The sequence below is a fragment of the Montipora foliosa genome, chromosome 6 (genome assembly GCF_036669935.1).
Source record: "Montipora foliosa isolate CH-2021 chromosome 6, ASM3666993v2, whole genome shotgun sequence".
Classification (NCBI taxonomy): domain Eukaryota; kingdom Metazoa; phylum Cnidaria; class Anthozoa; order Scleractinia; family Acroporidae; genus Montipora; species Montipora foliosa.
This window is the reverse complement of record NC_090874.1, coordinates 42,244,193-42,259,192: the sequence shown is the minus strand read 5'-3', so window position 1 is coordinate 42,259,192 and position 15,000 is coordinate 42,244,193. Positions and strand designations below refer to the sequence as shown.

The 15,000-nt window shown below is 39.4% G+C and overlaps 1 protein-coding gene across 1 annotated transcript in view; it reads right to left on the bottom strand.

Annotated features, from left to right (window-relative positions):
- The window catches only part of LOC138007409 (carnitine O-palmitoyltransferase 1, liver isoform-like), a 50,954-nt gene that overhangs the window by 32,279 nt on the left and 3,675 nt on the right, over nucleotides 1–15,000 (bottom strand). Inside the window, exons 2-7 of the mRNA XM_068854296.1 lie at nucleotides 13,540–13,683; nucleotides 13,361–13,391; nucleotides 10,744–10,845; nucleotides 5,912–5,986; nucleotides 5,739–5,801; nucleotides 689–766 (exon numbers count right to left, since the gene is read on the bottom strand). Of these exons, the coding sequence (XP_068710397.1) occupies nucleotides 689–766; nucleotides 5,739–5,801; nucleotides 5,912–5,986; nucleotides 10,744–10,845; nucleotides 13,361–13,391; nucleotides 13,540–13,683 (493 nt within the window). The remainder of the gene's footprint in view (nucleotides 1–688; nucleotides 767–5,738; nucleotides 5,802–5,911; nucleotides 5,987–10,743; nucleotides 10,846–13,360; nucleotides 13,392–13,539; nucleotides 13,684–15,000) is intronic.

Here is a 15,000-nt window from a genome sequence, read left to right as displayed (position 1 = left end):
GGTTGTTTAAGAGGTAAAGACAGCATCACGTGTTGGTGTAATCCAAGAAATAAGGTTTCAGGAATTTATTAAGGCCTTGATCGTTCAGAAGGTGGATAATCCCTAAAAAAAAAAAGGGCTTAAGGAGGCAATATGGTCCAGTGGTTAGGGCACTGGGTTTGCATGCAGCTGCTTCGGGTTCAAATCCCGTTCTGACCTCTGGTTTGGATTTGTTATTGGTTGTCCCGGATTCAACTCCACCATGCTTTGTAAATAGCTAACTGGTTGCCTCCTGCAAGTTGGGGTTCTTAATAATGTTTCTGTTAAGTTTGAATTGTTACTTTCACATTGTTAACAGTGGAATGCCTGTAAACAAGCTTGATAGCTAAGTACACTTCCACTATAAACAAAGCATTTTATATTTTGCATTTCCAGCCCTATTCACCAGGTAAATCGTTATCCAGAAGTGAACACTATCAAAACTGACAATAAAATTGTTACCTACTGGATAGTGCTACTGTATTCACCTTCCCCACAACCATAACAAGTATGTCATTTTCTCGCCAGCCACTGGTAATCTTATCCTCTAACACAGTTGGCTTTTTGCTTTTTTTGGGAAGTTTATCTCAGCTTGCAGGCTTTCAGATAATTCCTTCATCATACTTCTAATTAATTTATATTAATAGCCTAATGTCTGGAAGACACTTACCACCCCATAGTAGTTACTGTTAATCATGAGGGGCTCTCTGGATCGAAGATAAACAAACTGCTGCCACCAATCACTTATCTGCAGAGCAAAACACCTTTTTGAGTTTCCTCGCCTGCAACTGTTGTTCTCTACATAAGTTACATTGTACAATATTCTATGATGTGCTCAATTGCAAGTAAAGTTTCTCCATCTCCATCTTCTTGCACCTTTACAGTAGCCCTGTAGTCCTCATTAGGTAGGTACATGTATAATTTATTCTCGGTCATTTTGTTTTCCATGATCTCAACATTTCTGGGGTCTACTCTATAATAACTTATGGCATACAATCATGTCATGCTTGATATCAACCAGTCTTTGAGGTGTGCTGTTTATAATAAGGGACATCATATAAAACAAAAATCACAGGCCAATAATTAAATCCTGTCAACTTTTTTTGGCCAATGTATAAAAATGCCAATTATATACAGCAAGGTTGAAGGCTTACAGTAAGCACCAGTAGATAAGCCCCACCCCATGTTTAGAAGCTCAAGATTATTGGAAAAAACAATATGATGAAAAAAAACACCTGAAGTTCTGTGAACATACTAGCTTAAAGTATAGTCCATGTCACATTGGAGCAATCACTGAATTTGCAGTCTAAATAAGACTCAAAAACACAGTAACCATTGTTTAAGAAAGGCAACTCTAAATGGCCTACAAGACCTCATGAAAGCGTTTCAAAGCCTTTTACCAACAGCTCCCTTTACAAGCCACAAAATTTTTATATTGATGTTTATTTAAAACAGACTTTATTTCAGTGTTTAGGAGTGAAATTATCAAAATGTACAGATTTCTTCCAAGATGTTCGCGTAGATAAGCAGCACCTGCAATTTTGGACAAGTATACAAAAATTTGGTTTTATCAACGGAGTTGATAATGTAAATTGGCCACCGTACAGAGATTCTAAAAGCTGACGTTTCGAGCGTTAGCCCTTCGTCAGAGCGAATCGAGGGATTATGGGTTACGTGTAGTTTTTATAGTAGAGTAGGAGCTACGCTATTGGTGGTAACATGGCAACGTGAAAAATAGGAATACATTCGTTAAATGAAAAGCGTTCGTTAATACTGTGAGGATTAAGGGTGCCGATTTGAAAGACACATTTTTGTTCCAGATTCTTGCGGCTTTCCGTCGTACCTAGATGTAGGGAAAGGCCGCAGATAGCCATGTGTTTTTTGGAGTGGTTAGGCAGATTAAAATGGCGAGCGACTGGCTTGGATGCATCCTTGTAAATCTTCTCAACATCGCGAAGATGTTCGCGGAATCAGTCACCTAGTCGTCTACCTGTCTCACCAATGTATAATTTATTGCATAACGTGCACGTTATGCAATAAATGACATTTGCGGAGGTACATGTGAAACGATCGGTGATCTTAACAGATCGCTTAGGTCCCGATATCTTGCTAGTGTTAACAATGAAAAGACAAGTTTTGCATCGTGAGCGCGCGCATTTGAAAGTGCCGGGTTGCTCGTTAGTTTTGAGCGCGCTTCTAACTAAAAAGTTCCCTACGTTTTTGTCGCGTTTGAATGAAATAAGTGGAGGTTGCGAAAAGATTCTACCAGTCTCGGGATCATTTTGGAGTAATTTAAAATTACTAAGGATGATGCTTTTGACTGCGTGATTATGAGGATGGAAAGTGAGGGTGAATGGAATTCTGTCATTCTTATCTTTTTGTGACGTTTGTAGTGATGACTGTCGATCAAATTGTTGGGCGCGATGATGGCCCGCTTTGACCACAGAGACAGGATAGCCACGTTTTTCGAAGAACTGGCACATCTCCTCTGATTTGCTGGAAAAATCGGAGTCATCACTACATAGACGTCGAAGTCTAAGAAATTGAGAATAAGGGATGGAGTTCTTGACATGTGATGGATGTGACGATGAATACAACAAATAACTGTGTGAATCAGTAGGTTTGTAGTGCACACTAGTACATAGCACGTTGCCTCTAATAGAAACTTTGATATCTAGAAAAGCCAATGAAGTTTCCGAAATTTCCCAGGTATATTTAAGAGCCGGATGAAAAGAGTTGACGGAGGTTATAAATTGATCGAGTTCTTCTCTGCTGGATGAAATAGCGCCGATGCAGTCGTCGATGTAACGGCCGTAGAGTTCAGGTTTGGGGCCGTTGTACTGATTAAAAAATCGGTGTTCAACGTACAAAAATTTGGTTTATCAACGGAGTTGATAATGTAAATTGACCACCGTACAGAGATTCTAAAAGCTGACGTTTCGAGCGTTAGCCCTTCGTCAGAGCGAATCGAGGGATTATGGGTTACGTGTAGTTTTTATAGTAGAGTAGGAGCTACGCTATTGGTGGTAACATGGCAACGTGAAAAGTAGGAATGTATTAGTTAAATGAAAAGCGTTCGTTAATACCGTGAGGATTAAGGGTGCCGATTTGAAAGATGAATTTTTGTTCCAGATTCTTGCGGCTTTCCGTCGTTCCTAGATGTAGGGAAAGGCCGCAGATATCCATGTGTTTTTTGGAGTGGTTAGGCAGATTAAAATGGCGAGCGACTGGCTTAGATGCATCCTTGTCATTCTTCTCAACATCGCGAAGGTGTTCGCAGAATCGGTCACCTAGTCATCTACCTGTCTCACCAATGTATAATTTATTGCATAACGTACAGGTTATACAAAAAGATTGGCATAGCTAGGTCCCATTCTGGTGCCCATCGCTACACCATTAATTTGTTTGTAATAGTTGCCGGCGAATGAAAAACAGTTAAGCGTTAAAACTAGTTCGGCAAGGCGGAGGAGCGTTTCCGAGCTAGGTTCTTTGACAGTGCGTTGATCGAAAAAGTGTTTAAGTGCTTGAAGACCTTCGCTATTAGGAATGACTGTGTATAGAGATGTAATGTCCATGGTGAAAATAAGTTTGTCTTGGCCGGAGAAATTGAAATCGCGGAAAATTTGTAGTGCGTGTGTACTGTCTTTAATGTATGATGGCAAAGATTTGACGATAGGCGTCATAATCCTGTCTAAGTAGCTAGAAATGAGTTCGGTGGGGCAACTACAGGCAGAAACGATAGGGCGACCTGGGTTGTTGGGTTTGTGAATTTTAGGCAAGAAGTAAATGCACGAAGTTCTAGGGGTGTTGATGATGAGATTAGTGGCAGTGTCCGGTAATTCTTGATTAACTATAAGATTTTGAATGGTGTCTTTGACAAGTTTTTGATTTTTGGAAGTGAGATCTTTAGGGATTTTGGCATAAAACGAGGTATCCGAAAGTTGCCGCAAAGCTTCTTTTTGGTAAAGGTCGGACCGCCAAACAACTACCGCGCCGCCTGTCGGCCGATTTGACAACTATATCGTTGCGTTTACTAAGATTTTTAAGCGCCGCCCACTCTTCCGAGGAAAGGTTGGAAAATTTAGTGTTGCGATTGAATTTAAGTTTGTGAATGTCGTGACGGCATTTTTTGGTGAAAAAATCTAAAGAGGCAGATTGTCCCTCTGGGGGAGTCCATTTGGATTTGCGAACTAGAAGTGTTTCAAAAATATCTTTATTAGAAGTGTCCGAATCATCCTCCTTGTCGTGAAAAAAGGCTTTTAACTGAACGCCGCGAAGGAATTTTTCGACATCTTGCTTAATAGAAAATTCGTTGGTGCGTTTGGTAATAGGGACAAAATTTAGGCCCTTAATGAGAACAGATTTCTCTGAGTCAGTAAGCGGAAGATTTTCTGGAATTGTAATTACGGTATTATGGCTATGCAATGTGGTCAAAGCGGGCCATCATCGCGCCCAACAATTTGATCAACAGTCATCACTACAAACATCACAAAAAGATAAGAATGACAGAATTCCATTCACCCTCACTTTCCATCCTCATAATCACGCAGTCAAAAGCATCATTCTTAGTAATTTTAAATTACTCCAAAATGATCCGAGACTGGTAGAATCTTTTCGCAACCTCCACTTATTTCATTCAAACGCGACAAAAACGTAGGGAACTTTTTAGTTAGAAGCGCGCTCAAAACTAACGAGCAACCCGGCACTTTCAAATGCGCGCGCTCACGATGCAAAACTTGTCTTTTCATTGTTAACACTAGCAAGATATCGGGACCTAAGCGATCTGTTAAGATCACCGATCGTTTCACACGTACCTCCGCAAATGTCATTTATTGCATAACCTGCATGTTATCCAATAAATTATACATTGGTAAGACAGGTAGACGACTAGGTGACCGATTCCGCGAACATCTTCGCGATGTTGAGAAGAATGACAAGGATGCATCCAAGCCAGTCGCTCGCCATTTTAATCTGCCTAACCACTCCAAAAAACACATGGCTATCTGCGGCCTTTCCCTACATCTAGGTACGACGGAAAGCCGCAAGAATCTGGAACAAAAATTTATCTTTCAAATCGGCACCCTTAATCCTCACGGTATTAACAAACGCTTTTCATTTAACTAATATATTCCTATTTTTCACGTTGCCATGTTACCACCAATAGCGTAGCTCCTACTCTACTATAAAAACTACACGTAACCCATAATCCCTCGATTCGCTCTGACGAAGGGCTAACGCTCGAAACGTCAGCTTTTAGAATCTCTGTACGGTGGCCAATTTACATTATCAACTCTGTTGATAAAACCAAATTTTTGTATACTACTTCCCCACCGACGCAGCACCACAGTTTCTTTAGAAACTACCCCATCATTCAATTTTGGACAAGACTTTATGGTAAAATATGCCGCTTATCTACCAGTGTGTTTATGGTACTAATAAGCACACCTAACTGAGGAAGCTAACCCAAGACCACCAATCAAGTCTTGACACAGCTGTTCATAGCGTTATTGTCATAAGCTAAATCATTCATCCAGTATTTTTAAGGGCTATCAATAATTTACTGTAACCTATCAAGTGGATAACACTTTTGACCTCTTGAACAAAATTTAGTGGTGCAGGTTTTTGGCCCCAGTTATAAGTACAATTGAATCTTTTCCAAATTTACATGTAGTACTGACAAAATGAATCACAAATGAATCACTAATAGCTTTTAGGCATACATAGTTCGTGGACCACCAGGACTTCCAAACCAGGTAACGCTGAAGCCTCTTGCCAAGTCCATTCTGCGATAAATCATTAAAACTTTGTGTTAGTGATATTAAAACACTGAAGAGCAAAATAATACTGGAACCCAAAGGCTAGGGAATTGTAGAGATAACATCTTTTCTCAAACCTTGAACTCCTCAGCCAGTTTTTCCATCTTCTTGAACCTCTCTTCATCAAGAATTGGTCTCACACTCTCTAAGTACTGAATGTAAAAATGATGTTATAATGATCATTAGTGCTTACAATTTTAATCATTATCTCTACATATATGTTTTTCACAAGGGGTTTCCCATTGACGAGTAAAATCGTCTGGCGTTAGACAGAGTAAAATACGCTGGTTTTGGCCGGTTTGGATGTCAATGGGTTAATACATGCAGATACCGGCAGTTTACATTTTCTGTAAAATTATTAGGGTTTGAAGACTAATGTAATAATGCCTGAAGTTTTCTTTGTGAAAAGGTGGTTTGGATTTAAAGTAGTTGACCTGAAAAAGCCAGCAGGATGTGTTACTGTGTAGGATAATAATTTTCTTGTACAGTACTGCTCAAAAGTTTAGTTACCACCCTCTCAAGAGACGAAACTTCGCAAGAGTCTCATCTCTTGCGTCTCGCGAGACGGTTCGAAAAACTGTAAGCGTCAGCATGAACGTGAACTTTTCCAAACATTAACATGTTCACGAAGAAGCTCATGCTCCGAAATGGAGCACCTGACTCTAAAGTGTAATGGAAAAATTAATGCGCTTGGCGGCGGTGTATTACTATTCTCGATCTTTGTATGCCAGAATTTTTGTCCTGCATTTTTGCTCATTAGAATGGAATGTTTTTAGTATTAATGTCATATATCATAGCAAAAACACAAACTACCCAAATTCAGTTTATTATTTTCATACACAATTTTGGTATGTGATCATTCTAAAATTTCACAGAGATCTGTTTACAATGCCAACACCCTAAAAACACGAAACGTTACTCAACTGACATGATTTCTTTTTGGTTTGGTGGAAAACCCAGGGCACGAGGTGCCACGGTCTATGGAAAACACAGGTTGACTAAATAAACTAAATAATGAATCAGCATTGCTACTCTAAAAATACACTTTAATAGGAACATATTAATTAATAACTTAACTGGAATATTTGAACTGAAATATAGCAGTAACGTATTATGTTAGTAAGTCTGTTCCAGCGGTTGAAGATACAATGTATATTTAATGGGAAAAGGTTGACGAAAAAATAAGTTAAAATACTTAGAGAAAATACTTAACAGTAACTAAAACAAAGATCAATCGTTTGAAAAATATGGTTGAAAAAACGAAATAAAATAACCTTACTACATGTATTTCATGATTCTTTTTTCAAAGTTCAAATTACAAAGAGAATTTCAATCCTAAAACACCACTTCAATAGAAACTTAACTGGAACATTTGAATGGGAAACCAACAATAACGTTTTCTAACATATTTATCAACAAGTTGAAAATCATAAAAAATATTAGGAAAATCAATATAGTATATAGAAAAAGTTGCAAATCAATTTTAGTCCCTCGTGACTCAGATAACCAAGTTATTCCTTAAGGCCCGGCCAAACGATAAATGTTGGACGATCCAGCATGTTGGGTGAACCAACATTTTATCGTTTGGCCACCTTGTTTGATGACCACTCAACATGTCAGATGATGTTGGAACATGTCTGATGCAGTATCAAACATTTAATCCAACATCGTGCAACATTTCTTTTGTTCTCAAGTTGGATGCATGAAATTTTGTTCGTTTGGCCAGTCTCAACAACATGTTGCATGCGTGTACGCGCATTGTGACTGCAAATTCAGTCGTTACCATAGACACCGTTTGCTTGTGTCACTGTAGTTTGAAAATGTCAGTGAGCGAGGAAGCAGCGCAGAATATCGATCAAACTTCTAGCAAGAAAACACCAAAACAAAAAGCAAGACGTTGGAGCGACGAGGAAACTGACTGCTTGATCGACCTATTGGAAGGGAATGGATTCTTAAGGGATTATTTTTGTGCCGACTACCACCTGAAAGACAAGAGAGAAAGAGTATATTGGCTTCGATCGAAGAGGAACTCGATATATCCGTGGCCTGTCTTCGTCTGCTAGTTCTCGAACAATATTGGTAAAATAACCACTCTCTTGTCGTCTTTGGATCCATTCTCTTGTTTTACCCCGTTTACTTGCTCTATCCTCGGTTTCTTCAAGCGCGTCAAGCACTAATAACACTGATAAACAACGCCATGCTGCAAATATCTGTGGATGTTACAACGTTGTGTACGCTGGGAGATATCCTTACCCACAACTCAATGCGTCTCATCAGTTTGATCAAACATGTTGAATGGTGTTTGGTATCGTTTGGCCACCCCCTAATTTTCAACACGTTGGACTGTCCAACATGCAACCAACGTGTTGGATCTTCCACCATTTATCGTTTGGCCGGGACTTTAAGTATTGCTTGAGCGTAATTTTGAGCCTGATTTGGGATTGTACGAGCAGACGTCGCCGTCACCATCGCCATCGCTGTCGCCTTTACCTTCACCAGCCCCAGTCCCGCTTGTGCCCGGTAATGCGCAGCAATTCTATGTTAACTTCCTCCAACCGAATATCCCTAGCTTCCCTTCTCTGAGCATTCGGCAGTTTTTCAATTGTCTTTTACAGTATTGCTCAGCTAAAACAACAACATGTTTTCGCTGTGGAAATACTTTAAAGCCCAATTCTTCTATATCTCCACCTTCAAGAGATCTTGTAATCATTTCAAAGATGGCACGAGGATGGACTTGCCAAGGACACTGCACTGTCTTGTCCACTGTGTACTACGTAGGGCAAGTGGTGTTCATTTCCTCCAGAAATCGAAACTTTGCTCACAATTGCGCACAAGCAATACTTAAAGGGGCTATTTCACGCAAAATCATATTTCATGACACCCAAAATGCCTAAAAAGTAGAATGAAACATTGCAATGACGAAAATAAAAGAAATACAGCAAAAGGAAAGAGAAGCATTTGGGTAGCAACGATCATAGGTTATTTTCATTATTTAGTTAATTTAGTCACCCCATGTTTTCCACCGATCCCAGCACCCAGCGTTTTCCACAGACCCTCACACTCTGGCACCCTGTGTGTTCCACAGACCCTGGCACCCCGTGTTTTCCACAGACCCTGGCACCCTGTGTTTTCCACAGACCCTGGCGCCCCGTGTGTTCCACAGACCCCGACACTCCATGTGTTCCACAGACCCGGCACCCCGTGTGTTCCACAGACCCGGCACCCTGTGTGTTCCACAGACCCGGCACCCCATGTTTTCCACAGACCCCGACACCCCGTGTGTTCCACAGACCCGGCACCCTGTGTGTTCCACAGACCCGGCACCCCATGTTTTCCACAGACCCCGACACCCCGTGTGTTCCACAGACCCGGCACCCCGTGTTTTCCACAGACCCTGGTACCCCGTGTTTTCCACAGACCCCGGCGCCCCGTGTGTTCCACAGACCCCGGCACCCTGTGTGTTCCACAGACCCGGCACCCCATGTTTTCCACAGACCCGGCACCCCGTGTGTTCCACAGACCCGGCACTCCATGTTTTCCACAGACCCCAGCACCCCGTGTTTTCCAAAGACCCTGGCACCCCGTTTGTTCCACAGACCCGGCACCCCACGTTTTCCACAGACCCCGGCACCCCGTGTTTTCCACAGACCCCGGCACTCCCTGTATTCCACAGACCCTGGCACCCCGTGTGTTCCACAGACCCCGGCACTCTGTATGTTCCACAGACCCTGGCACCCCATGTTTTCCACAGACCCTGGCACCCCGTGTGTTCCACAGACCGGCACCCCATGTTTTCCACAGACCCCGGCCCCCCTGTGTTCCACAGACCCCGGCACCCCGTGTGTTTCACAGACCCCGGCACCCCGTGTGTTCCACAGACTCCGGTACCCCGTGTGTTTCACAGACCCCGGCACCCCATGTTTTCCAGAGACCCTGGCACCCCGAATGTTCCAAAGACCCCGGCAGCCTATGTTTTCCACAGACCCTGGCACCTTGTGTTTTCCACAAACCCCGGCACCCCGTGTTTTCCATAGACCCGGCACCCCATGTTTTCCATAGACCCCAGTATCCTGCACCCCGGTTTTTTCCACCAAACCTTTCTTTTTCGGTTTTAACAGTGTTGTAATTTTGATTTGTTTTTCACGCTTGACAAGAGCGTTGTTTTGTTGTTTAAATTTGCAAACGTTTGTGTGGCCGTCTGACTTTTAGCAAAATTTATGCCAATCTTGCCGCTTCAGTGATTCTCGCAGCCGGCTATATCTGGCTGCCTACAACACAATATCTGCCGCTTACTTCAAATTCACATTTGTCAGACTTGTATTCAGGATGAGGTTGTTTTGAGGTTTTGTTCATCACCATAAACTATAAAGTACAATTATACTAATAAAGTATTATCATTTCTCTTACTATGTTGTCCCTTTAATCACTATGTTTTCACTGCATACTGCAAAAGCCTTCGTCGTTTCTCAGGCTATAAGGTCTCTTAAAAACTTCCAGTTCAAATTGTAACTAAAAAATACACCATGTAAACCCGAGCAGCACACAATCTCTCGTCTCTAGACTCTCCTCTTGACGAGACTGGTAACTTACCTTTGAGAGGTACTGTACCCTTAGCTTAAGTTAAAGCACCACTGCTTATTAACTTTTAGGTCTTTCAGTATTTTATTTGTACAGTTGAATAAGTTCATTATTATTATTATAGCTGAATTCACACTTCCTTCATTGAATATACCACCTGACGACATGCCTTTATTAAGCTTGTGAATCTTGGAGTACAGCCCATACATAAACACTAGCAAGGGAAGAACATCTACCACAGCCATGCATACATGTATATAGTAACCATGGTCTGGTGTACTGTACCACAGAAAATCATTATTGTGGATTAAAATATAACTTAAGTTTTTACCCTTTTAGTGGTGGCATCCAGATCTGGAACAGGGAGGTAAGGTAAAGATTTTTCGTAGCTATACAGCGTTGGGTTCTTACCACCAAGCACTTTCACAAAACCCTGAAAGCAAAAAAATATATTCAATTCAGTTCAAATCAACAAATCTTTCACAGATCTGTACTTGGTCCGTGTAAACATGATCTGCACAATTGCATTGCCGCTAAGTTACAGTAGTGGCAAGTTACATCTGTAAGAGTTTGCTGGTACATGTATGCAAATCACCTAACAAACAAGTATAACATATTTTACATTTTATAGACATTATATACAATATCAATCTCAATATTGCCAGGGAGAAAAACAAGCTCCTTCATATGCATTTTCAAAAGTGGGAGAAGTTCATTAATGCAATAATATAATAATTAACTTGATAGCCTTGAGTAGAAAACCCATTGTTTTTATTTAATTTACTCATAAGGCACCAGTATTTTTTTTGCTGTTGTTGTTGTTGGTAAAGTTAAGACAAGTATTTTTGTAATTTGTATTCTGTCATTTGCAATTTTGTAATTTTTATTATTTGTAATTTGTAATTTGTGATTTGTAATCTGTAATTGGCAATCTTGTAATTTGTAATTATTTAATTTGTAATTTGTAATTTGTAATTTGTAAATTTGTAATTTGTCTGCTCTTTTTTAAAATCAATCAATAAAAACTAAAATATTAAAAAAAAAGACCTTAAAAAGTATGCATAATTATATTAATCTACAAGTTTACAATTAAACTTATGGAGGTAACAATTACTGTTACTGTGGTTATTAACTCATGCGTGCATTTGAGCAAGGATAAAAACCAACTTTTAGGCCCTCTCCCCAGGAGGGGTCCTTGTTCCCTTGTTCCCTTTAAATATCCGCTTGTGTTCCCTTGTTCCCCAAATAATATTACTTTCAAACTTGTTCCCAGCTTTTTGGTCCCTAAAATTGGTCAAAATTGTTCTTGTTCCCTAGTTCTCTAAAATCTTTTGACATTGATCTCCTGTTCTCCAGTTCAAATTACAGCTGTAGCCATGTTCCCTTGTTGATCCCCAAAACCTCCACAAGGACCTCAACTCTGATGAATGGCTGAATTGGTCTTTAGTGATCCTCAATTCAAATTTACCACACTTGGTACAGTAATCAAACAGTTATTTCCAGCAGGAGGGGTTCTTAATCATGTTCACACAGTTCACTTTCCTTGTTTCTTTCAGAATTAACCTACGAAGGAAGGCTGACAGTCTTCTATTACCCTGAAGGAGTGCCTCATGAATATGATGCTTTGCATCTTTGTTATGTTCTAAGGCATGAATTTTCTTTAAATTACATATCCCAAACATGGAATGAATATACATATCTGGTTTTAATGCTACAATGAATTGCAAAGTCAATTGCAGAGGTTGACAGAAATGGGTTCATTACCTAGGTTGATATATTACGATAAATTGAACAACGTAATAAAAAATTGGAAAGCTGGATGTTTCAAGCCATTTTTCAATTTGCTCTGACAAAGGACTAATGCTCGGAACATCAGCTTTCAAATTTCTCTGCAGTGGTCAATTTTATTACCCAATCAATGCAACCCAGTTGATAAACCAATTTCAGTGTTTCATTTACCCATCGACAAAGCACCACAGCTTCTTTAGAAACTAAACACCTTTGTACATTGATAGTTGAAAGATAGCAGTACCTTTGAAAGAATACTTAACAATAATCCATGAGCACGAGTTGGATATATGAGTTGGCTATAACCAGTCCCATATCCAACAAGCGTGAATGGAATAATTGTTAAGTATTCTTTCATAGGTACTGCTATCTATCAACCACACAGGCTCATCACAAAAACATTTCCTACCTTTTCGCATACTTCTATGTTGAAATTGATCCAAACTTTCCACAAACATTTTTTTTTTGCTTGTAATTACATATTTAGAGAGGAATTTCGCTTTCGGTGAAAATAATTTTAGCTTAGCAACACTTAACGCAATCATTTGCCATATAAGGTCAAACTCAGGTATATGAGCTGATAAACGAGATTGAGTAAACCAATCGGAGCACGAGAAATGCATTATCTGAGGTTGAGAATTTAATAAACAACTTTATTATCCTAAGGCTTAGGTATTATAACCCACTGACCCCTGGGAGTCAACTTACCAGATTTTACTCAGTCTGATGCCACACAGTTTTACTCATCAATTTACATCATCAATGGGTTAAATAATTATGCAAGTACATAGAGCGACTTTCATATGACCTTGAAAAATAACGAAAAACAGAACGTAAACAAAAATTCAAAGAATTTAATTAGCTCATCCAACAAAAACAAACGAGCGCGAATTTTCATTGGCTTGGTGAACGCGGATGCAAACAATGTCATTTCTCCATGGGACTTTCTGGAAGGTTAGGCTTTGACGTCATTTGAAATGCAGTAATGTGATTGGGCAATGATTGGGCAATCGAAGTGTTTACTGCCCATATTAGGAGTTTCCTTGGCGGGGAATAAGGAGCTTTGTTTTAATCTTGCCAAACATTGGTTTGTAAAACAAATAGCGAACACTTTGTCAAGGTCATACAAAAGTTGCTCTATCTTAGGATTGCAGACATACCAGCCAGACTTTGGTCTTCAGAGACAATCTCCTAAAAGTAAAACAATGGTATTGGTTAAGAAAAGTAAATTTCATTCTTGATGGTCGTAATTTTAATTATGTCAAGTGTGATCAACAGAAAATGACAACATCAGCATGAAAGGTACAAGATATGCAATATAAGTGCTAAATGTCCATACCCTCTTGGTTCATACAAAAATGCTCTGTATGACAGTAACTGTCGCAATATAAATTGTTGGGCATGGCCAATCAACATCCAAAGTAATGTTGCACACACCAATACAGCGACTGCTATCACGGTTTTGGGATCTAAACTGTGACTCCTAAAAATTAAATAATAAAATAATAATGAACTTTACATGAATGTCAAGTGTATGTAGTGCTGCTTGCAGGGACACTAATTGAGGTCACTGTCAATGCTTTGAATAAGACTTGAAGCATGTGGCTAAAAAATGTTACAAACGGGCACAAGCTTTGGGAGGTGTGGGGGCAGAAAAGTTTTGAAATTGGGACACTTCACAATGTAAAAATACCATTTCCAGTTATTTGAGAGAACATTAACACCCAAGCATTTGCTGCTTTTTTTCAGAAAAGTATGATATTGCATTAATAATATCGTTCAAGTTTACAGGTCTGTGATAAAATGTCATGAATGACATACACTAGTAAGAGCACCAGTTGTGTATTTACTAAAGAATGAGGTACATTTAATTAGTACTTGGTATGCCTTTGTTAAATGTACAACTAGTAATTACCACGAGTAAGTGGAATGCTGCTGAGACGTAGGGAAATGTAACCCACAATGCTCTTGTTAGTTGTATGCAGTTATTGTTCAAAGTAACTGAGTTGGTATGGAATCGTGTGCATGCTGTGTGAACGTCTCCTAGGTTCCTTTGCTTTTAATAATAAGTAGATCCCCACTGAGTAGCTTTAATCTTAACTGGTTGATCCAGTTAATCAAAGAAATATATGTTTCGGCAGTAAAATGACATAACAGGGAAAAAGAGATTTGTTCATGCTCTTGCTTTAGGCAGCTTGATTGCAAAATTTCGTAATTCATGTAACAGAAGAACATAGAAATTGTTCACAATTGGACTTGTTTACAATTACATGAAATTGGATATGAAGACCGAACGCATAAATGGTGGCCAAAAAAAATCATTTTGTTTATGTATGTGCCAATTAGACTCAGTATAGCCTCGTTTGCATGGACAAAATAAAGAAATGTTGCTTGAGAGGCTACTACTAAGGCTACTGAGTCTACTTAGCATATAAACAAAAGAATACAATTTTGCCGGTCATTTATGCATTTGGTCTATATATCATGCAAATCAATAATGGAACCTGGGGTTGTGTATACACTTTTAATAATTGTAGATTTTAAGGAGTGTTTACATCATTTTAAACTTTTGTCTTTTTATATATTTTTATAGTTATTATTATATGTAAATAATCCGTAATTCAGCCGTCTTAAGGCTGCAATGGTTTTATTAATAAAGCTATCTATCTCTATCTATCTATCTCATTGGAAAATGCACATAAGCGATTCTCGTTGTGAAATAGTTACTAGGTTTTCTATAATGTACATGTTGTTGTATTTGTATTCACTTATTTTGGGATGACTAGAATACATCGTTATT